This window comes from Protopterus annectens, chromosome 11.part0, assembly GCF_019279795.1.
Source record: "Protopterus annectens isolate FY-2018-M chromosome 11.part0, PAN1.0, whole genome shotgun sequence".
Classification (NCBI taxonomy): domain Eukaryota; kingdom Metazoa; phylum Chordata; order Ceratodontiformes; family Protopteridae; genus Protopterus; species Protopterus annectens.
Window position 1 is genome coordinate 849,412,995 of NC_056745.1, and position 24,744 is coordinate 849,437,738.

The 24,744-nt window shown below is 44.2% G+C and overlaps 1 protein-coding gene across 4 annotated transcripts in view; it reads left to right on the forward strand.

Annotated features, from left to right (window-relative positions):
- Positions 1-24,744, forward strand: part of CACNA2D1 (calcium voltage-gated channel auxiliary subunit alpha2delta 1) — a 3,475,830-nt gene that overhangs the window by 3,220,497 nt on the left and 230,589 nt on the right. For all 4 annotated transcript variants that reach the window (XM_044088264.1, XM_044088265.1, XM_044088266.1 and 1 more), the window contains one exon: positions 24,444-24,506. In XM_044088264.1, the coding sequence (XP_043944199.1) occupies positions 24,444-24,506 (63 nt within the window). The remainder of the gene's footprint in view (positions 1-24,443; positions 24,507-24,744) is intronic.

The window sequence follows — 24,744 nt, forward strand, 5'->3', positions numbered from 1 at the left end:
AGTTGACAACTGAGTACCGTTCTGCAAATAGCAAAACAGAGCCATGACAGCTCCAAATAAAGGTTGCATCCAGTGCAGGAAGCATGCCAATGGCCAAATATACGGCCATTGGAAATGTTTCCTGATGCAATATGAAAATATTTTTTTTTTTCACCGATTTCCGATGTTTAAGCATAGTGCAGCGCCACGCAAACGGGCGGCGCTCTAAAACCCAGAATACTAAAAATTAAAACCGACAAATGTAGATTTTATTGAAATTGTTAATGTACAATGCAAGGGAATGCCAGGCTGAAGACAACATGGCCACCGAGTAGAGGCTGCTAAGGCGGGAAGCTCAGTCTAAGAGATGTAACCAAGCATCAGTAGGCAATCCTATGTAAATGAGTGTTAAGATAGTGAATCGCAAGTTTACATAGCAAATGAGCACAGTCAGTGGAGTGTAGGAGTAGGATATGAGGAGTATCAGAGTAGAAGATAGGTGACATCACAGGGGGGGTATGTGTGAAAGAAGTGAAGCTCATTGGAGCAGAGTGGCATGTGTCAGCTGTCATTTACACATCATGGAAAGAGGTGTGTCAACAGGTAGGCTAGGGAAAGGCAAGAAATGGAAGGTGTATGCCATGGATAACACCAAAGTTTCTTGCTGAGCGGGTATGCGTGCATGTGCGCATGTGTAAAGCCGAGTAAAACAGAGTGCACACGTGTAAGCGTGAGTGCGCGTGTTTAAGCCGGAGTAAGCATGTATAAAGCTGTTTAAAGAGTTGTAAGTGCGTTTGCGCTGGTGTGCGTGTGTTTTAACCTGAATAAGCAAGTTTTAGTCCGTGTAAGCATGTGTGTGCATGTGTTTGCTGCTGTGCACGTGTTTGCGCTTGTGTGCGCAGCACTCCCCCCCAACCCCCCTGAGGAAACAGAAAGGAAAAAGGAAGCACAACAAATAGTAGGAAGCTACCAGGGAGTACTAGCAGAGCTAGCAGGTGAAAACAATCAGAATCATGCAATTACACAGGCAGTACACTAGCCCAGCCCAGCCTAGCACTTAAAACTCTGCAAACAACAGTCCAGTATGTTTCTCACAACAGACACTGCAGTAAGCTAATAGAAGTGAAAACTGAAAAAGCTTTACTGAGACAAAGAAATGTTACGGGCTGCCATTGCTGTTATAAGGCGACATATGCAACATGCTGAGGGTGGTGACAATGGAAATGCTGCTGGACAACCCACAGTGAGGAGACAGAGAAGTGTACAGGCCCAGGGTAACCTACCAGGGGCTACATGAGCTGGAGATAGTGGACCGCTATAGAGTGGACAGAGACATCCTGCAGCAAATTGTTGAGCTGTGCAGGCCACGCCTCACACACAGAACCAACAGAGAGGAACCTATCCCAGTGGAAACCAAGGTATGTGTTGGCCTAAGAATATTAGCAACAGGTACCTTCCGGAGACCAACTGGTGATATGATGGGGATATCACAGGCATCAGCATCCAGGGTACTTCACCAGTTCCTGGATGCCATGTCAGTACATGTCGGTGATCATGTATATTTCCCCAATTCCCGTGAGGTATTGGCCAGCAATATGCATCTCTTCCAGCAAATAGTGGAATACCCTGAGGTAGTGAGTGCAATAGACTGCACGCACATATGCATCAAAGCACCAGCCGGCGAGCAGGGTAGGGTCTACTTCAACTGCAAGGGCTTCCCCTCCATCAACTGCTAGGTCGTGTGTGATGCCCAGAGCATAATACTGAATGTGTGTGCAGGCTGCCCTGGAAGCTACCATGATTCCCATATCTGGCATCTGATGCAGCTGTACCAGACATTTGCCAACAGGGACATCCCACATGGTCACCTAGTGGGGGATGCTGGCTATGCACTGGAGCCGTGGCTGATAACACCCATCAGAAACACACACACACCTGAACAGGAATGCCATAATGAGGTACACGCACAAACACGTAATGTAATAGAGTGTGTGTTTGGGCTGCTCAAGTCATGGTTACGGTGCCTGGACACATCTGGTGGAGCCTTGCAGTACTCACCAACAACATGTACCCAAATTGTCATGGTATGTGCTATGCTACATAATATGATCCTGTGAAAACAACTGCAGCAGGACCAGCATAGGCCTGGGCCAAACAGCCCCCCACCATTGCCAAGGCTATCACAGGCAGAACGTGGCTCAGAGGAGGAACAACCTGAGCCTGCTCCAGTAGGCAGAAGGAGGCGTGCCCAGTATGATTTGGCCTTGGCAAAGAGGAAACGCATAGCACATACACTGGCTCAGTAGGAACTCTGGAAATGATACCGCTCTCCGACTCGCACATATAGTAAAAGGGATGCCTAAGTTGACACTACCTGCTTTCAAACATGTACAGGGAGTGTAGTATGTGCATCTGACATAGGCAGCCCTGCAGCACCACCTAAGGCATGATTGCCATGTGTTAAGCAATATAAAGCAGTGCTAAGCAGCATTTACCACCATGTAGTATATGCAAACAAAATCTCACACACCAACTAGCACAACTGTGGTCAATGTTCAGTAATATTGAGCAACATCCAGCAATGTTGGTGAATATTGAGCAATGTCGGACAAGCCTGGTCTAAGTAGGGCATAGCTGAACAAAAGCCAACATGCTCATATTTGGTTAACAGGCCCTTAAGCAGTCTGGTCTGCTCAGTATGAAAATATAAAGAAGTGATGGGCCTCAAACCCAAGATACTGTGCACTATAGCCAAAGTACTGAACCACTAAACCATGACAGTATTGCAGTGGTCAGCCTGTATGAAGGAATGTTAATAAGTCTATACAAAGTATTTCATGGAAACCCTGCAGGCACAGCATAATCCTTGTCGAGTTATGACACAAAGGTGAGTCCTGCAGTGAGAACAGAACCTGACTTCCAACACACACAGTATAAATGTTAATATCGGTCATGTTCACACACATCAACCAATGTAGTGGATCTCAGATAGCAACATACTGAAAGCTCACACTTGGCATGCTCACACACTTGAATACATGAGACAAATGTCAGGCAACAAAACACGGAATGGCAGAACTGGGCATGCTCACACACTTAGGCCATGTCTGAGTACAGCAGTGGGCCACGCATATCTGGCAGTTGCATGTGTAAACCCAGGAACCTGTCACTATACAGCAATCCGCCCTGTGCACACAGTCATATGACAACAGACACATCTATAATATAGTGGAACCCTGTCATAATCAAATATGTTCTGCAGATACCGAAGTTGTTCATAGAAACTGGTAAAGCAAAGATGATAAAGACCTGCAAACAGTATCAGCAATAAACATTGTGCATCTTGAACATTAGCATAGGTTCAGAGGTCGATACTAGGCTATCTGCCCTAGGGCATGTACAAGCCTAGCCAGAGTGTGTTTGGCATTCGCAACCCTGTCAGATTACTACACTGTGTGTGTAAATAGTAGGTCACACAAGATAGCCCATGTACGTTTAGGCTAGTGTGCCTCTGACTAGCAGGGACACAGAAGATATCCCAGGGGTAAACATACGATCACTCATACAGTCGTCAAGATGTCTCCAGTAGGTGGTCAGTGGGTGGCTCTGCCTATGTGAAATTGGGATTACATTCAGGAGTGAGTGGAGCCTCTGGGATAAGAATCTGTCCCTCCACAATGTCCTATTAACATGTGTGTTGTGGTATATGTCCCTGGAGTGTGTAGCTCCAAGGGAGTCGGATATCCTGAGCTGGAGCATGTCCAGTAATTCTGGGTTGGGTATATCTGTAAACAGCAGGCACACATCATATCTGAGTAGGTGGTAAGCGACTGAGTAGAGCTGGAGTTACTGCATCTGAACTGTGCAGGTCATCTATGTGAGTCCTTAGATCTGCTTGGTGAGGAACTTCCGTGGCCAGTACAGTTGCTGCAGGTGTCGGGTAAGGTACACCCCAAATGTGGCATTGTAACTAAGCATGGATGTGATGAGTATAGGGGCACAATGACCTCACTCGATCTAGATGTGAAACCATATGGGATAAGGTGGCCTACATAGAAGGTGTGTCCAACCACTTTGGCAACGTGAATGTCAAAGGCGACAGTACGAACAAGTCATGTCCCCAAACCCCTAACAACTCCTACAGTATGTAATGAAGTACTACCTATGTGGTAATGTGTGGGCATGTTGTTATTCCCAAAGGGGATGACTATGCAACTAATGGCATTTAGCTGTAGGCCATGGCTCAGGCACCAGTCATCCATCTCTGTGAGACCCTGTTTGAGTATGCATGTGGCAGCTGGAGAGTTGATCATGGCACCCAGTTTGCAGTCAAGTGCAAACATGTTCAGCCATATTCCCCTGTGGTAGCCTGTACGTCAGACAAATATATACTGAACAAGAGAGGTCCCAGGACTGAGCCGTGTGGGATGCCACGTGTAACTGGTGTATAGTCAGACATGGCACCTGCAATTCTGACCATGTGGGTGCTATCCCTGATCCAGGTATTAATCCATCGTGTGAGATATGTGTCCATATCGACACTGGTGAGCCAATGCATAATGGCCCAGTGGGTTATTGTGTTGAAGGGTTTTACAGGGTTCAGGTAGGCTGTGTGGACAGCCATCCTTATGGACCTGTTAGCCATTTAAAGAATACAAACAGGTTCAAGAGGCTAGATCTGCCCACAACAATGCTGAAATGTGTAGGACACAGTGTCTGTAGGTTCCCGATGTCTATGTGTATGAGTCCCATGAAAATACGCTCCATAGCTTTGCAGAACAGGCTACTTAGGCTCATAGGGCAATATTGTCTGTGGTCCGTTGTGGCACTGTGTGGAGCAGTAACACTGTCACTGTATGCCATTCCTTCGGTACATATCCTGTGGTAACTCCGATATTGAACAGTGATGTAATGTGAGGGTTGCGTCTGTCATGATGCTCGTGTAAGATGCAGGCTGGGACACCGTCTGGTCACATTGATACTGTGATGTACACTTTGGGGAGGGCAGCACTCACCTGTTACTGTGTGATGTCAGGGAGGTTATACTCTGTTGGGATGGATAGTTGCTACTTAGGGGGGATGGGTGGGAGACATCTGCACTGAACCTGTTTGCCAGGATGTTGGCAATGCCAGTGGGTTCAGGATAGGTTTAGTCAGTATGCAGTAACTCACAGCATATCCGTGAGTGTCCACCCAGGTTTCTGACATAACTGAAGAAGGCCGTGTAATAGTCCTACATGTCTGTTGCAATTGTCTGGTAGAAGCGACCCTTAGAAATGTTCATGAGTGATCGTAGCTGTCTGCTAGTACAGATCACAGATGCCTTCCCAGTCTGGGATTGTGCTCTATCATGTAGTAGCTTCCTCCTGACATTGTACAGCTTATTAATGGCTGGGGTCTACCACACAGGTCCCATGCCATTGGAGTAGTGAGTCCTGTTGTTATTTGGGATAGCACAATCCATGCAGTCTACTAGGTGTCCATAGAATGTGTATGTAAAGGATGCGAAAAACAAAAAGACAGCTTGGAAATACCAAAGCAAATTCTCTCTCAGTTTAATTCTCTCTCAGTTTAATGAAACACTTTTCATCTTGCACATATGGCAAGACTTCATCAGAAACTGAACAAACTTCAACACAAGCAATATATACACACCCTTTTTGTCACATGACACTTCTAATTAAAATCTTGTGTCTTAAAGGCACATCCACATTATTGCTACTTAAAACATTTTTTAAAAACAAATATGTCTGACAATATTTTGGAACATCTCAACCCTTCCCTTCCTTCAGAATTTTACCTGTAATGGTGATATAAATATATATACAATATAATATATATTATAGGATGGGTGTGTGGAGGGTATATGTCCAGTGAGATACATGTATGTTCTGTCCTTACCAATGAGGGGTATATCGCTGGTGTGGAACATAGAGTCCCCATGTTGGTGATGATCAGGTCCAATATGTATTCCCCCTTGTGGCTGTGCTGACTGGTTGTGCCATAGCATATGAGTCTACAAATTGTAGCGACTGTTGGGTGAGGGTGTCAGGGCTTGAGTAGTATCCCTAGTCAATATTTGTGTATATGAAGACATACAATATAATGGTGTTTGTGGAGACCTTCATATTCTCCATAGTTCCCACGAAATCTGAGTGTGGTTCCTGAGTTTGGGAGTGTGTTCTGTAGCAGGCAACAAACTGAAAGGCAGTATTGCACAATGGTAGTTGTATATGTATGGTCTGTGATGCTTTGTGCAGTGCTACTAACCCGGAGGTGTGTGTATCTGTGATGTATATGGATACTCCCCCTAGTTGTGTTGTCTGTTCCAAGTCTTGTTGTCAGACAGCATGGTATGAAACATAACCTGGTAGTGCTGGTGTGCATAAGCAAGCCTGAACCAGGCGTCTGTCAGTGCACAGATATCACTATCCTCCATACTGAGGAGAGTCCTCAGTGGCCGCAATACGAGGTTAACACAACTGTTGTTGAGCAGCATTACCCTTAGTTTCATTTAACCTGTAATGTCTATGGAGGTGTGTTTGTCTTCTGAGCCCTGCTTAAAAAAGGCACTATGGTGGTAGCAAGAGCCTTAGCCAGCATTCCAAAGTCCAAGGGTGACAGGTGCAAGCTGTCTATAGTGAAGCTACGTGACATGTTGAGCTTGTCACCATAGGCTGACAGACACTGTATCCCCTATGAATTAAACAAATTTGTTAGACAAATGTTAAATGTGATATGTGTGTCCGTATACTGTGACATCATAATTGGTGGGTGTAAGATGCTAGACAAGGTCAGGGTCATACTGGCCTGGGCTACATGATCAGAGTGTTCCTCCATGTATCATGTCATGTGGTCCAGGGAGTAACATCTGAGGTTATACACACCAGCATGGACAATGATGGTGCCAGTCCTGTACTTGCTTTGGAGTGACCTGACTGCCTGTGTTATGCGGCAGATCCTGGCACCCAACAGACAGCCCAAAGTGACTATTCCCTTGTTAGGGCTGGTGAGTGGTATATCAGTGTGTCTGACAATAAGTGTCACCTATTACAAGTGTATTAGGTGTGTTGTTTAGCCCAAAGGGCAGTGACTGTGTGGCACACTGACATTGTGAACTATGTGATATGTAGGTATTGTAGTGGGGTAGCAGGTGTGTGTGTGTCTGCTTTGGAGGTCTCTGCTGCTTAGGTAGAATACATTTACAGCATCCGAGTATGTCTATGTGTGATAATGTGGTTTGAGTGCTGTTGCTAGAGGATATGTAAGACTGATATGTGGTGTGTGTGGTTACCTTCACCACCTGATAGACTGTGCCAGTCATGGGTCGAGAGAGTTCAGCACCCTGTATGTCTATATAGGTGCATCTCACACATATATCTGAGTTTGTCAGGAGGAGGAGAGGGTTGTCTGTGTACATGAGGCAGATGTGACATTGTGTCAATATCACAATATCCACCAGCTGGACTGAAGAGTACACATGAAAACGACCCCTGGACATGCCAGGATATTATCATGACATACTCTGCAGCCTGATCACAAAGGATCAGTAGGGTGTTAAGCATGTAAAAGAGTATAACAGGGATTAGTGCTCATGTTCGTTGGTGTTTTGTAAAGAGTAGCTAAGAAGGAGTCCAGACTGAATCATGACACCTCCTTCAGCTATGTCATAAATAGCAATGTACACCCATATATGTCCTGAGTCAGGGCCAACTGTACCTGAGTGACAATGCCGACATCATGACAGACAGGCCCATATGTACATACCCATCTCCCACTGACAATAGTCCACATCATCATACCAGGAGATATCACATGTAGAATGGATGAGCAGCTACCCCCACTGCCAAAAGCATGGCAGCAAGGGGAATACATTGATTCCCAATATGTGTCATGCACAAACTACAGAACAAACAGATCATGCACCTGAACAGTCAGCTGAGTCTCACCCCCTACACAGGATGTGGAACCGTTGAATGTGTCACAGCTACATATGGCACTCCCCACAAGTGTTGGTGCACAACACACCATGGGAAGTCATGTCCAGTACGCCTATGAAGTCTGATCTGCAAGGTCATGGAGTCCATCATGGTTGCAGTCATAAACAGAGCTATTGGAAGCTGACATACACATAACCCTACCAACCGTGGTATGTTCATGTGCGGAACATGGTTACCAAACATGCAAGGCAGCCACCCAGGACATACATCAATGAACACATCTACACATGTGTCACATAGACTTTGAATAGCCCTTTATCAACATCCTAGACACATGTAGTATCCACAAAACCATCAAGCTGTACATAGATATGTGTTGACATATGATGGAATGTCAATGTGTCCACAGATAGATGACACAAGGTAAGGATTCTGAGGTCTTGTTCAAGCTGTTGACACCTGATGACCCACATGGACCATTCCTGGAATGGCATAAAACAAAGTGTACACACATCACCATGTCCAGTCTGATAATGTCACCATCCTATAAATACAGCAGGAGAAGGGAAACCAGCCAGTAAAGCAAATAGCGTGCCGTGTTAATGCGTTTCTCTCTAGTATCATAACATAGTTAGGTGGGGGTTAGAATCCTGCAAACTGTGTGTGTGGGGGTGGGTGTATGTGTACAGTTTCCTTTGAGAGGTGTCCCCTTTTTGGAGACTGGGAAAACTCACTAAAAGAGGTACATTCCTCTTTGGAAAGACTGATGATGTCACCATCCTAAAAATACAGCCGGAGAAGGGAAACCAGCCAGTAAAGTAAATAGAGCGCCATGTTAATGCATCTCTCTTTCTAGTATCATAACAGTTAGGTAGGGGTTTGAATCCTGCAAACAGTGTGTGTGTGGGGGTGGGTGTGTGTATGTGTGCAGCTTCGTTTGAGAGGTGTCCCTTTTTGGAGACTGGGAAAACTCACTAAAACAGGTACATTCCACTTTGGAAAGACTGATGATGTCACCATCCTACAAATACAGCCGGAGAAGGGAAACCAGCCGGTAAAGCAAATAGCGCGCCATGTTAATGCGTCTCTCTCTCTCTCTAGTATCATAACATAGATAAGTAGGGGTTTGAATCCTGCAAACAGTGAGTGTGTGTGGTGGGGGTGTGTGTATGTATGCAGTTTCCTTTGAGAGGTGTCCCTTTTTGGAGACTAGGAAAACTCACTAAAAGAGGTACATTCCTCTTTGGAAAGACTGATGATGTTACCATCCTACAAATACAGCCAGAGAAGGAAAACCAGCCAGTAAAGCAAATAGCGCTCCATATTAATGTGTCTCTCTCTAGTATCAAAACATAGTTAGGTAGGGGTTTGAATCCTGCAAACAGTGAGTGTGTGTGGTGGGGGGGGTGTGTATGTGTGCAGTTTCCTTTGAAAGGTGTCCCTTTTTGGAGACTAGGAAAACTCACTAAAAGAGGTACATTTCTCTTTGGAAAGACTGATGATGTCACCATCCTACAAATACAGCCAGAGAAGAGAAACCAGCCAATAAAGCAAATAGCATGCCGTATTAATGCGTCTCTCTCTCTCTAGTATCATAACATAGCTAGATAGGGGATTGAATCCTGAAAACTGTGTGTGTGTGGCAGGGGGTGTATGGGTGCAGTTTCTTTTGAGAGGTTTCCCCTTTTTGGATACTGGGAAAACTCACTAAAAGAGGTACATTCCTCTTTGGAAAGACTGATGATGTCACCATCCTACAAATACAGCCAGAGAAGGGAAACCAGCCAGTAAAGCAAATAGCGTGCCGTGTTGATACATCTCTCTCTAGTATCACAACATAGTTCAGTAGGGGTTTGAATCTTGCAAACAGGAAGGGGTGTGTATGTGTGCAGTTTCCTTTGAGAAGTATCCCCTTTTTGGAGACTGGAAAACTCACTAAAGAGGTACATTCCTCTTTGGAAAGACTGATGATGTCACTATCCTACAAATACAGCTGGAGAAGGGAAACCAGCCAGTAAAGCAAATAGCACGCCATGTTAATGCGTCACTCTCTAGTATCATAACACAGTTAGGTTGGGGTTTGAATCCTACAAATGCTGACTGTATGTGTGTCACTGTTGGTCAATGCGGTGTGGGTTTTGCTTTTACTATGGTATGACATAGTATGATTACAACAGTAAGTGCATTGTACACATCAGGTATCTGCATGGCAAATATATATGTGTACATGTCCCCTCAATCAGTACATAGGTGTGAAGCCTGCATACTACATGAATACATTTGTTTCCATTGACAGGTTGTGCCACTGCTTCTCAGATCATAGGTCACATATGTATGTATGTGACAAGGCCGTCCACTGTTGTGTTCTGTGGCACACACACCCATGACAGTTACTTAAGAGTAGTGTGAGTGAGGGTATATGCCTGGGGTATATGTCAGACATGATCATACACAACAAAGTCTGCCAAGAATGGACAGTCTTTATAGGTGTACGTACACATTGGTACCCAACATACATGTTGAGGGCTACCACCTGTGTGGTACTGACGGGATAGTATGTATAGTACATGAGGATGACTATGCCATAGTTGGCTTACTGCTATACAGCATGTATCAGACAACAGGTATCGGTCTGTATGATACCCTTGTGTAGGATATGCGTCCCATCCAGGGAATGCATTGTAGGCCAATCCATGCATTTCCAGATTTGGATGGACACATCCCTAGTGTGTCTGCATGTACCTAAGGGGGCTATATGACAAACAGGTGTGGTCACAGTAATGGGTGGCGGTCATTACCACTGGTTAGTGTTATGGTGTAGCACCAGAAGGATCCAATTGATACTGGGTTTCCTACTACTGTGTGTCATTTGTCAGGACATCATCCAATGGTTGTTTATAGTCATGCTGTTGAGGTTGTGTATACTACCAGACCGCAAATCATTGACAGATATTAACGGTATCACCCACAGCATAGTGTCAACCCATGTCATACACACGTCTACCCATGTTAGTACATAACTGTAGTAGAATGCATACTGGCCATTGAAAGATGCTATGAGATGTTAACAATGTGTATGACAGGGTATGCCACATGTCGCATGTGTCCACTATGCATGTACATCCAGACAGTGCGCACCCACCATGTTCACAGATGTACACTTGCTAATCTGTACTGCACACATCACACACGTACTGTCCACTCACTAACACATGCTGGCAACACATTACACTTCAGCCAAGTGGCACATGGGTGGATAATACATACTCAGACCTAACAGTGGTGTAAACAATGCTGCATTGACAATCAGAGCTTTGATGCATAATGTCTGCTCAGATATACCTACAAGGATGTAGTTACACTTCCTTGTTGACAACTTGCTATTATTGCTACACTGCTATAGTGTCACCCTGTGCATCAGCACCATGTTAGCCTGTCCCTCCGTCAATAATGCAGATGACAGGAGGTGGCACAGGTATCATCATATGCACAGGGTGTTTTGTTGTTTGCCAGAGCCTGACATTGACCCATCCAAACGACATGTCTGTGTGTGTGTGTATGTGTGTGTGTGTGTGTGTGTGTGTGTGTGTGTGTGTGTGTGTGTGTGTGTGTGTGTGTGGGACAACAGTACAGCATGGGCCAATGTTGATGTAATGTGTGTGTGTATGTGTGAGCCCTAGTTGTTTGCTTAATGTGTGTGTGTCTGCATGCACACAGTTCCACCATGTGGCTGCCATATATGGTAGTTTGTGGGACAGCCACAGACTGTACCTGCTAGGCTGTACAGATCCCTGTCTCTGGCCACAGACACAGTACCTGTGCCTGGCAGGGGTGCTACGGATGGTATCGGGTACCAACCCTGACTGGGTACTGTCATCAGAGGCAGAGGTATGACGAATGGACCCATGTCTCTGCTGGGACTGGCCAGAGCCACGTGCACGTGGTCTACTGGGATGATCAATGGACAGGCCAGCCCCAGCATTGCTGGGGCTGGAACTGCCACTACGGGAGCGGCTGTGAACTGTGGGCCATCTGCAACCACTACCAGCTGTTACTGTTGCTGGCATGCATCTGCATTGATATCGCAACCGTCCCGCACGGTCCTGGCTCATGAAAGACATGTTGTGGAGGTCATCTAATGTCTTCCCCCAATGTCTATCAACGACCTTGGTGTAAGTCCGGATGGCACCGGCAAGGTCACAGATGCTGTCATTGATAGTGGTGTAATGTGCCCTCTGCGCCCTAAGTCCCTGCCTGGTGTACCATTCCATACGTGCCTGAGCCTGCATTACAGCCCTGAACATACTGGTCATCATAAGACCTGTGAGAGCAAGCCTGCCAGGGGCAATACGACCAGTGGTGCTCCCCCAAGAACCCCTGGACCTCTGCCTATGTGGTACCATTCCGGGTCTACAGCTATGGCTGCTGTGAGTGGATGCAAGTGCCATGGGTACCACACTCTCCTGGTGAATGCCAACTGTATGCTGTCCCTCGCCTATGGCCATTGGTGATGAGGGATGTATTGACAGTATGAGTGTGCGCATAGATGGGGATGAACGCTGTGTACTGTCGATTGACAGACCAACGATAGACCCTGTCAAATCTTCCTCTGCCAAAATACGTGTCATCATCACCGCTATTCATGGCAGTGGCTTCAGGTCACCTGCTGCTTTCGCCAACCCCTAACTCAGCACCTGTGAGAGGAAGACAGGAAACACACTTTACGGTCTGCACATGCATACATGCACACATGGACACATGGACACATGCACACATGCACACATGAACACATGAACACATGCACACATGCACACATGAACACATGCACACAGGAACACATGCACACATGCACACATGCGCACATGCACACATGAACACATGCAAACAGGAACACATGCACACATCCACACATGAACAGATGCACACATGCACACATGCACACAGGAACACATGCACACTCCTTGATACAGCAGATACACACACACAACAGCAATCCAAAACATACTCAATAGTGGTTGAAGGTGGGTGACAGTATCACAAGGCAAACAGTCACGTCACACGTGTCAGCATGCAGAATATGTGTTGATCAAGTCCATGCAGTATGAGTGCAGACAGCCATAGTTAATGACAGTGTACATGGCTGTGGTGCATGTGTGTACATGTTCAGTGATTGCCTACACCCTGGAACACAATGTGTACAAGGACACATTTCTGTGCAAGTATTATAAGCTCTGCAATGTCCTGTGCACCATCACTCACAGGTATACATACCATGGCTGCATGTGTTATCTGTGTGTCACATGGATTTCCCTGTCTGAATGCAGTGTATGTGTGTGTAGCAGATAATTGTGGACACAGGTGTAGCACATGCATGCTATGTACACACACGGGATGAGTGGTGCATGTATACATGATGGAATACCAATCCTGGACATGGCCATTGTACAGTGGTTATGGTGAGTGTGGGTCATATTCCAGATAGGTGCATATGTGTGCACACACACAACATGGAGGTGCAAAGCAATGACAGCTATGTAGTACCGTGGTCACTGTAACTGTATGGGGTGTAGTACCATTAGCCATCATCATCTTCATGCATCATGTGGTCACTCAAAGCCACTAAAGTGTGCTAGACCACCGCCTAGCATGCTGTACCTGAACCGCAGTGCCGTGGCTGAGTTCACAATTACACAGCCACGTTGCACAAGGGTGTGTGAGGTGCCCAATAGGGAGCATTGCCTAACATGACTGCCTTATGTGTTGAAGAGTGTTGCACAGCCCCATGCTAGGCCCCTACCCCTCAGGTATATTATGTGTGGTGTGTGGATGACATTTGGGATACTGAAGTGTGACCTGGCAGCGGGTGTCCGGTTACACTATGTGTAGTATGTTGAGGTGTACTGCATATGACAAATGTGTTATGTTGTGTACATGTGTGTCAACTATGCCTATCCAATGTGCAGTACAATGTTGCCACATTTGTGTCTGGTGCTCTGTGCATTGCATGTGATTGAGGCAGCTACTGACTTTACTGAGATGTTTAACGTCTCACAGCAAACATGCACAGCATGCCTTATGTGTAGGTGTGTTATGTGTACATGGCCTACACCTCACCTATGACATGAACATTTCAATACTAATTTTAAAGTGTTAACACACTCACCAGCATGTATCGTCTGCCCTGCTGTCACACCAGGGGGACCTACAAGAATATGACACAGTTTGTCAGTGGCCACAACTGTGGCATTGCTACTGTGAGTGTGCTAAACTACAGTAGAACGCCAGGCATAGGTGTACGGATACTAATTCAAAATATCTGTATTGCACACAATAGGCAGCACAACTGCTAAACACAGTACACATCTCACATATGCATAATCTAACAATACAGGTAACAGTAGTCTACAGCTAGGGCATGTTACCTGCATGCTCCATGTCACCATGCTGGGTGGCTCCAGCCTCCATGATGACACATGTGTGATGTTGTTGCTGCTGTAGGCCAGGAGCCACCACACTTAGGAGCAGTTCCTCCACTCTGGTGAGGGGGGGATGTATGGCCACCCCACCACCTGTGGCAAGCTGTTGTCTATGGATATCAGACGCACGCCGCCGGACATGTCTAATTAAATCACTGCAGTGATGGCGTACCTGCTCATATGTCCAGTTATGCATGCCTGTGTCATTTACCCGATGAACAAGTTCTTGCCACAGTGCAGTACGCTCATGCTGGTGCTGGCTGGCCCTGGAAAACAGCAGGGTATAGTGCTGAACCAGACTGTGGTGGATTTCCTGTTTTTCTGCGGCTGTGTAGGAGGGATTCCTTTGATGAGCCATAAGCCTGGAAGACAAGTAAACGATATGTGTGAGCAAGTCATATGGCACACTTAACATTATACAGTACAGATATCAGTTAACTGCCATATATAGCATCTGTTCATCTGTCAGAGGATACACACATTCAATACCACATATCAGTGCTCAGCCCACAACTGGCTGACAGTGCCTGCCACACTCCATATAACAAACCAGTATCAGTATACACCAGTACTCGGCACACTGTTTGGGATCCAATGCACAGCCTCGCCATGGGGGTACATATTAAGCTAATGCATGAAGAACTATGTCATCCATTGCAATGAATGTGAAGTACAGTTACAGTATAACCAGTAACCCACCCTAGTCGTTGATGCCATACCCCTACCTATCATATGTGCACAGTTGTTAATATAGCTGGCATACTGCTGTAATAGAGTATACATGTTGCTAGGTACACACGCAAACCCTGCAACACACATGTTATTGCAGACATGGTACAGGCATCATTACACACACATCAGACATTCATACAACACACAAATGTATGCTGACACAGATGAGCATTTCCTGTGTACCTTACAGTACTGTGTGCCCCTACTTACAGATACCTATGCCTGAGGTATGTAATCTGTGCAGACTACAGGAAACACACAAGACAATGTTACCAGGGAATGCAAACATACACCATACTGTGCTGTTTAGGCCTACAGCTTCAGGTAGTACAACAGTTCAAATGTCAGCTGGATTCACCAACAGTACCACTTACTGAGCATACATGTATTGCTTCAGCCTACGATGGGACACCACAGTTGTACACAAGGAACTACGTCACAACATATGCCATCCTACTATGTCTGCATCCCAATAACTGACACATCTTTCTCTGGCCTCACACCTAGGACACAAATGACCATGACAGAAACAACCTCACACTAAGCTATCACACCGTTACAGACCTTGCACACATTCACTGTCACACTCATTCCACCTCACATAGCAGGTATTGCACTGAGTACATGTGTGTGTGCATTGTGTCATAAGTAGGTAATATGCTATTGGCCCTATGGCCTACAGCAGCTTAGCCATATGCTACCCTGGCCTTTGACACACATGTAATTTGATTTTACTTGCTCCTGTCAACTGGATACACAGAGGTGATTCCCAGGGCATGTTACCTATCCCCCAAACAATCATCAGGGATATGTATGACATCTCCTACTGAGGAGCCTTGCTTGTTAATGCTGGGTGGTTTACTCCAGAGTATGGCATATTTGACAGTAGGAGCCTATCCCTTCAGCATGTGCTGTTTAGTGAGGTGGTGGGGATTAGGGACCTAGGCCGTGTAGCCTGGTGGGATTGTGAGGTGATGACATGGTGGTTGTATGACTGCTATGGGTGTGACATACCTCTGTATGTTTGGCAGAGGTAACCTCTAGGTGGCCGGTATGCAACGCACTGTAGCTGTGGTTATGTGAGTCAGTCTGCATAGGGTATGTGTTTGAGGGCAGTATTACTCTTTATGAGGTATGTCTGTGGTCTTTCCACTTGCTGCAGTTGTCATGTGAGGTACATACCACATGGGGCATTGTGATGAGTACAGGGGAACACTGACCTATATTTCTGTACATGACACAACGTTTGTGAGGACACGTACCACGTAGACAGATTACAAGACTAGTGTGGCACTGTGAATATCAAAGGGGAAGCTACTGTCCACCTGTGTCCCATGTTCCCTTCTGACACCTTCAGTGTTAGGCAGGCAACCACCTATCTGGTAGTTAGTGGGTAAAGTGTTTTGGAATGGGGTATGGCACTGCAGTATCAACACTGGTGTTCAGTCCATGCCTTGGTCACCAGGCACCTGTTGCAATACATCTGACCCCATGTCTCCCTCTCTCACTATATATATATATATATATATATATATATATATATATATATATATATATATATATATATATATATATATATATATATATATATACAGATATATACAGATATATATATATATATATATATATATATATATATATATAGATACATATATATATTATATATATATTATATATATACATATATATATTATATATATATATATATATATATATATATATATATATACACCTATATATATCTGTATATATCTATATATGTATATATGTATATATCTACATATATCTATATATCTATATATCTACATATCTATATATCTATATATATCCATATATGTATATATCTATATATATATATATATATATATATATATATATATATATATATATATATATATATATACATATATATACATACTTGTAAACATCCATTGCTGTACATATAAATGCACATATAGGCACATATACTGCCCACCTTTCATGGTGGGAGTATCAATTATGAAACAGTTGTGAGACATACAATTATGTAATAATATTGCACAGTGTTGTGCAGAATGCATTTCGCTGACTCAGGCCATATAGCTGTAGCAGACCTCACTGGCTGTAACTCAGTCCCACAGCATTTAACCACCACATGACATATACCTGCACTGCTTGCTGTTTTCAATGCCACACACTACAACCTACATAGATATGTGCACATAGCAACCTTCAACTACATATATAACTACATATATATGTCCAGCCTTCACTAACAGTTGCAGTATGTCCCTTGCCCTATGCACATCTGCATATACATATAGATACGGACTGCTACCACATATGGAGGGTTCACAGTATGTAGAGTACCCTTCAGACACATCATTCGGATGCCAGCAAATACATCTCTGTTACATACCTTACCTTTGTATTTCTCACCTCTGTTGTACCCTGTTGACGTGTTTTTTTTTTTTTTTTGGTTTGGTGTCTCCAACTGCCTCTGTTTGTTCGTCTGTCTGTCTGTCTCTCTGTCTGTCTCTCTCGCTGTCTCTCTCTCTCTCCAGTTGCTGCAGTGATATTATTGCATGTGTGGACAGCAAGTACAGGCTGCTTTTGTAGGTATCTGCACATTTGCATGTGATGGCCTCTGCACCAATTGGTGCCCACCATTTAGTAATTGCATGCAGCCTGCTGTGTGGTAATTGCAGTTCTCATTGTGATTTCAGGACACTGCTATAAAATGATAGGTTAGGTAGGCATAGGCCTTTCAGTTTTGCAAGGTGGGGACCATGCTTGTTTGCTGTGGACACTGTTGTGTCAGTCAGAAGGTTGGTATATGTCTCATATCTGAAGCTGGGTTGTAGCCAATGAAATGCATGTTGTACTGAAACCTGACTGTTGCTTCTTCCAGTACACTCTTCTCAGTGTGTAAGTTTACTCACACCTCCTAATGCTAACACTGGATACATGGGAGTATGTACTTTCTTTTGGAATTAGGGAATTAACTGGCATACAACAGTAGTTATTGCAATGTATTCCTATGGCTTTCCTATTTTCCCTTTACATTCACTCCTTGTAATGCATGTTATATTTCTTTATTGCAATGTATTCCTATGGCTTTCCTATTTCCCTTTACATTCACTCCTTGTAATGCATGTTATATTTCTTTCAGCACCAAGTTATTGTATATCTGCTGCGGCTTAGTGGTACATCATGCAGACTGGTGAGTCCAAGGTGTGGGGTTTGAGACTGACAAGGGTATTTTATTTTGCTGCTGAGCAGTACAAGGGCCTTGTCATACAGAGTGACTAAGGCACTTTTAAGCAGTTGTAAGCGGGTTTCCGCGGGTTTGCATGACGCTTAGTGATGCTAAGCTAAGCTTAGCTTAGCTTATTTTATGTTAGCAATACTAAGCTAAGCTTGGCGTAGCTTACCATATCTTAGCAATGCTAAGCTAAGCGCACACATGCGCACACTGGTGCAAATACGCTTACTACTGTTTACAAGTGCTCACTCCCACTAACCCCCGCGCACATTTCTTTGACAGAAAAGTAAATGGGGAGATAGGAATGTGGTGATAAAGGGTGCACAAAGAGGGGAAGATAGTAGGGAAACCAGCTTGGGATGTACACGATGGGTGTGGAGAAGGTCCATAGCTGCCCATTTCTTTACCAGCAACAGCTGTGCATATGCAATACATTAGGTGGGATATTTGAGACCTTCCACCCATGAGAGAGGGGTGAGGACAACTAAGTATGTTGTACTACCAATTATGAATATCAGGCACATTCACTGTTTGTGAACTGCTATACTGTCATTAGTACGTTACTCACTTCTGAACAGTTTGTGGTTTGTTTGTGTTGACATTAGCACAGTCTGCTCAGGACAACTGGACATATTTCTGTACTGTGTATGCATACCTACACACTTGATTGTGCCTGACTACATGGGTATATAGTACCTTTGGGTAGGGGTGCAGAACTGCAGAGTGCATTATTTATTATCGTGTGATGTTTATCTTACTGAACATGCAGAGTTGCTGTGTACCTGTAAGTCTATGAAGGCTTGTAGTCTGTCTGAGTAGCTTCCACCTGTGGACATATCCAGATGGTAGACAGAGGTCAGCCTAGTACTTTTTGACTGTGCACCACAGCAGTCTTTTCAGCACCTGAACAATGGCATTGTCACAGGTGGTTGCTAGCAGTACATATCTACATCCTTTGATATTTCTGTGTTGTACTTCTACATAAGGGCATGCTTGTGGGATTCATTCTTCAGCTATTTGCAGCGTGTGTAACAGCAGACAAGCTGATATGCCTGTGTGTTTCTGACTCTTCCAGGCCTCAGATACTCTCACGTATATATTTGAACAGCCTCAGGGAAAGGTACATATAACTGGGATTCACCTGTGATATAGTTCAGACATTTTGCAGTTCAGACTTTGGGGGGTTCAGAGCATATCTATTACTACACCTTTTCTGATGTGCAAGCGGTGTCTACTCTCACTTATTGACATTTGTCATTAAGTGAGATTCAACACCTTTCTGCCTACTGTTAATACATTTCACAGGGAGTCAGAGGGGCACAGCTAACATTTTTTTACAAATCAGGGTCATCACTGTAGAGCAGTCACTGTTGGGTGGTCTGGCCTGTGACCTATGCAAATATGCCAGTGTTTATCCTGCTCTGATACTGTGTGGGGTTTGTAAGCTGCTACTGTAACCTTATTCCCTACTAGCATGGCTGATTTTCTTTTCACAGTCATGTCATGCAATTCAACAACACCTGCTGGTTAAGGCCCACAGAACAAGATTTGTGTTATGCCATTCCTATTTTCCCTTTACATTCACTCATGGTAATGCATGATATATTGCTTTCAGCACTAAGTTATTGTATATCTGCTGTGGTGTAGTGGTACTTCAAGCAAACTGGTGAGTCCAAGGTCCCGGGATTGAGACTGACATGGATATTTTATTTTGCTGCTGAGCAGTACAAGGGCCTTGTCATACAGAGTGACTAAGGCACTTTTAAGCAGTTGTAAGCGGGTTTGCGTGACGCTTAGCAATGCTTAGCTAAGTGCACACAAGCTCACACCTGCGCACCCCCCCCCCCCGCTAACTACTGCTTAAAAGTGCTTACTCCCGTTAACCCCCGGGCTAATTTCTTTTAAAGAAAAGAAAATGGGGAGATAGGAAAGTGGTGAAAAAGGGGGCACAAGGAGGAAAAGACAGTAGGGAAACCAGCTCGGGATGTGCAGGATGGGTGTAGGGAAGGTCCATATCTGCACATTTCTTTACCAGCAACAGCTGTGCATATGTATGAAATTTGGTGTGAAATTTTAAACCTTCCACCCCTGAGAGAGGGGTGAGGACAACAAAATATGTTGTACTGCCAATTAGAATTATCAGTTTACATGTCCAGAGGACATGTGTGTGAATTGGGCAGCTATGTATGGGGCGTAATTTTTTTGTGGGAACAGATTGCCCTTTTTTTATTTTATTTTTTTGAGAGTGGAATGTGAGGTAGAGGATGTAGGTATATTTCGGGAGGTAGGTTGGGGAGGTAAACAGACAAGACAAACAAGACGCATACAGGGGCGGAGTTTGACACATGGGGTGGGTGAACACAATTGACGGGGAAGGTTGTTTGGAAATCTCAAGCCTATGAGCCCACAGATGGTAACAGTGGAACTGAGATCCCCACCCATGGGCAGTCACCATTCCACCTTCACAGCCCCAAGGGTGGCTGTGCTGGGGGCTGAGTAGGACGGGCAGATTCACCCGAGAGACGCGCCACTCTCGCCTTAAGCTGGCGTAGGGGATCAGCGACTGAATGCTGGATCTCCCTACGCACCACAGCCCGGACCCTTCGAAGGGTGACAGGTGGCCCTTCTCCACCCACGCTTGCATGGGGGGGACAAGCCCCATCCCTTGCAGCACTTCCACCTGAAGGTGGCACAAGAACAACGGAGGAGGGGAGCCCGAGCTGGGCACCGGAGCTGCTGGTGTCAGGTGCACTCACCAACTGAGGAGGGACAGGTGGGTCCGCTGGGACCGGCCTTCCCATACGTTCTGTGATTAGGTGTGTTTAATTACAACATAAACAACAGCATTCCAGATTAGTTGTAACAGCATGCAGTAATATTCCCATTAACCCAACACACCAAGGTTCCAACAGTTGAACAGCAAGCATAACACATGCATATATTGAACGACAGTGGACATTCCAACAGCATGCAGGGATGTTTGGTAGCAACAGGCCACCATGAACATGGTGTTTGAACAGGGCACATGCATCAACATCAATGCAAATATTTATAAAACAATAGGACATATGCCCCAACAAATATTTAAGGTTACACATACCCATTGAGGTGTGGAATTGCATGGTTTATGCACATATGGTAGGGTGTAGAAAAAACCTCGGTTAACATCTTATAATGACCTTTTAGTCTACACTACATTGCCAGTGACTGCAAGTGTATATCCCTTACCTGTATTATTACACTTGCCATCATACATTAGGTTGTGTCATGGGTTTTGCTAGTTCAATATATGCCTGACATATATCTGACATACTAACTGTCCAGGATGCAGGTGTAACTGCTACATATTGCATTTATATTTCTTTATCTACATATCTGGGATGTTTTCACATGACATTTTCACTTCGATTTGTACAGAACCCTGCATTTCTTAACACACACTCACATTTCTGGTGAATAATTACATGTTACATGTGTGCCAGGTTTACTTATTCATGCCAGCCAGTAACTGACTATTGTGGACTGTATATATGTTTCACAGCTAATGGCACTTCCATCACCCATTTTATATGGGACTGCATAACTCTGGGTTGCCAGCACGTTTTCAAACAGTACTGTTTGTATAATGCAAGGGTACAACATTTCAGACTCTGTGACACAGACACACTCTGGGTTTTAGACCTTTATTAATGACATTGCACACTTTTCCACAGGCTCACTCCTTTATTTGTTTTAACAGTGTTTATGGCAGACATGTTCAAGACATATTATACCTTTATTAATAGGTTAGAACAATCTTTTTTCAGGCTAAATCACTTATGTTATATGACAGTGCCTGCAGAGATATTATTCCAGACATATGTTACCTTTCTTAATGGGTTACTACACTCTTTTTCTGCCACTTTGACATTTTTATCTGGCAGTACATGCAGACGTCTTATTCAAGCAATTCTATGGCTGTTTTATTGGATTACAACAGTTTCTTTCATGCTCTCTCCCATGTTTTATATAACAATACATGCAGAATAATCACTAACCTGCCTGGTGGTGCAGCCTTAGCAGCCTATCAGCATAGGCTTGCTAATTCATAGCACAGTCACCTGCAGCTGTAAAGTAAATGAAGGGAAATTGAGACATACCTATCTGTTATACATACTCCATTATCAATTCTTACATACTGTATTCCATGGCTACATACTCAGTTGTGGGGCATTCTGCATCCCACGGGCCTCCTGTATCCACTGGTTCAGGCAGTCCTGCTTTCATCTCTTCAGGACTACATGGTGGTGATGGATCTGCTCACCAGTCCGGGGAATGCCTGTGGCACTGGTGAGGTCACGAGCTAACCGGTTCCAAGCCTCTGCCTTGTACTCCGTCCCTTGGAACTGGCCCTGCAGGAGTCTTGACTCGTGATGGTGGACAAGGAGCCAAACCATGTATTTGGACTCCTCGATGCCCGAACGTTATGCTCGAAAGCATGATCCCTCTCCTGCACCTGCCATTCTGACTGCAAATGTGAGCTACAATCAGTTATGGTGAGTATTCCCACCTATGGGGCTTAAATATGCCGCATTTCCCGCACTTTTTTGTGATTGGCCATTTTGTAAAATTCTCGGCTGACTGTAGACCTGCTTAGTAATGGTTAAACTACCATTCGTAAGTATATGAATGTTAATAGTGGCTGCTTCCCCTGTGTTGTCATTGCTTAGTGGTTCTGTACTTTGATTATGATGCACAGGGTCCTGGGTTCGAACCTTGTCATTCTTTTATTTTAATACTGTCTAGACAGACTAGAGGGTGTGGCTGCGTTTAAGCAACTTAGCTCTATGTTGCTCCCTGGTGCCTTACGGTGCCCTGGTTGGCATGGCGCACACATCCACGCAAACACTTTGCGCTGGGTAAAGCGCTTTTAAACTTTGGGCAACCCTATTGCACTTGGTAAAGTGCTATTAAACTATGGGCACCTGTGTTTAGCTGGGTAAAGCGCTATTAAACTATGGGCACCTGTGTTTAGCTGGGTAAAGCACTATTAAACTATGGGCATCTGTGTTTCACTGGGTAAAGCGTTGCTTAACAGCAGCCTATTATATATCTGGGTCCTTTAAAAATATATATTTTGTTCACTGATACATTGGCTATGTCACTGCTTTTAATAAAATTTTATTCATATATGTCTGGTATTATTTCAAATACTGATTTAGAATATAAATAAGAAGAGGAGTGGTGGGACTCGAACTGTGAATGCCTCCTTTTTGTGCCCACGCTCTACCATTACACTATTGCTATTTGGCTTAATTTGCATTAGTAGTTCTTATTTGCTCTTCAATGTCACAATTGCTAACTGTGGTTAAGCAATGGGCACACCCGCACAAACAAGTGCAAATACGGGCAGCTATATTGTGGATTTAAATAAAATAAAATTAATATTTTACGTTTTATAACTGTGATGGGGGGTTACAGTGTCAGAGAGTGTGGTGTTGGGTGCAAGTACATTTGAGCAAACTTGTTTTTGTCTGTTGACATTATGCTTTTTAAAACCTTGCAGGGGCATGGACTTTTAGACTGCACGGCAGTCGGACACACCCCCTGCTTTCCTACTCAGTCCGTGTAAGAGTTACAGATGAGTCAGCGTGCCCTCATGAATATTCATGGCATGCTGACTTCATACCGTTCAACTGCAGCCTCCGAGTAAGACATATTAAGTCTTACACGGAGGTTTCGTGAGTCCGGGGCTTTGTTTTTAAATAGTTTTAGTGCTTTTATTCTTTTACTTATAGAACTTCTAAGAAGTTACACAGACAATCTATTATTTGTTTACAAGATCGAAACACAGGTAGCAGTAGATTGTATGACTTAAGTAGAAATATATTTGTAGTTGATCATCTATGCTACTGTTTGAAGTACCATGGATGAATATTTGATGTAATTTGCTGGATCCCTGTATTAACATTTTTATTAACAGTTTGAATGATGTCTGAAATCTCAGTTATGCGTGAAATCAAGCTATTCAGTTTAGTAAAATTGTCATATTTTTCTTCTCTCCCTTTTGCAAACAATTCTAAATAAAAACAGACCAGGAGTGTTTGCACGTTTCGTTGCTACAGATGGTGGAGTCACAAGAATTTACCCCAAAAGGTACCGTATGGGTTAAATTGCATACAATTTTCCTTGAAATACTATATTTATTGATGAGGATTGGACTGTTAGTACACAGACTTATCTCACATTTAAAATAATGATTTGGATGATGCAGCTATGGGTATTATTCTGAGTCTCATCTGAACTCTATCAAACAGTTATGCAGGCTCCAGCTAAATCTCATTTGGCAAATCTTCTCAGCTTATCTCATAACTATAGTATATAATGTTGAAAG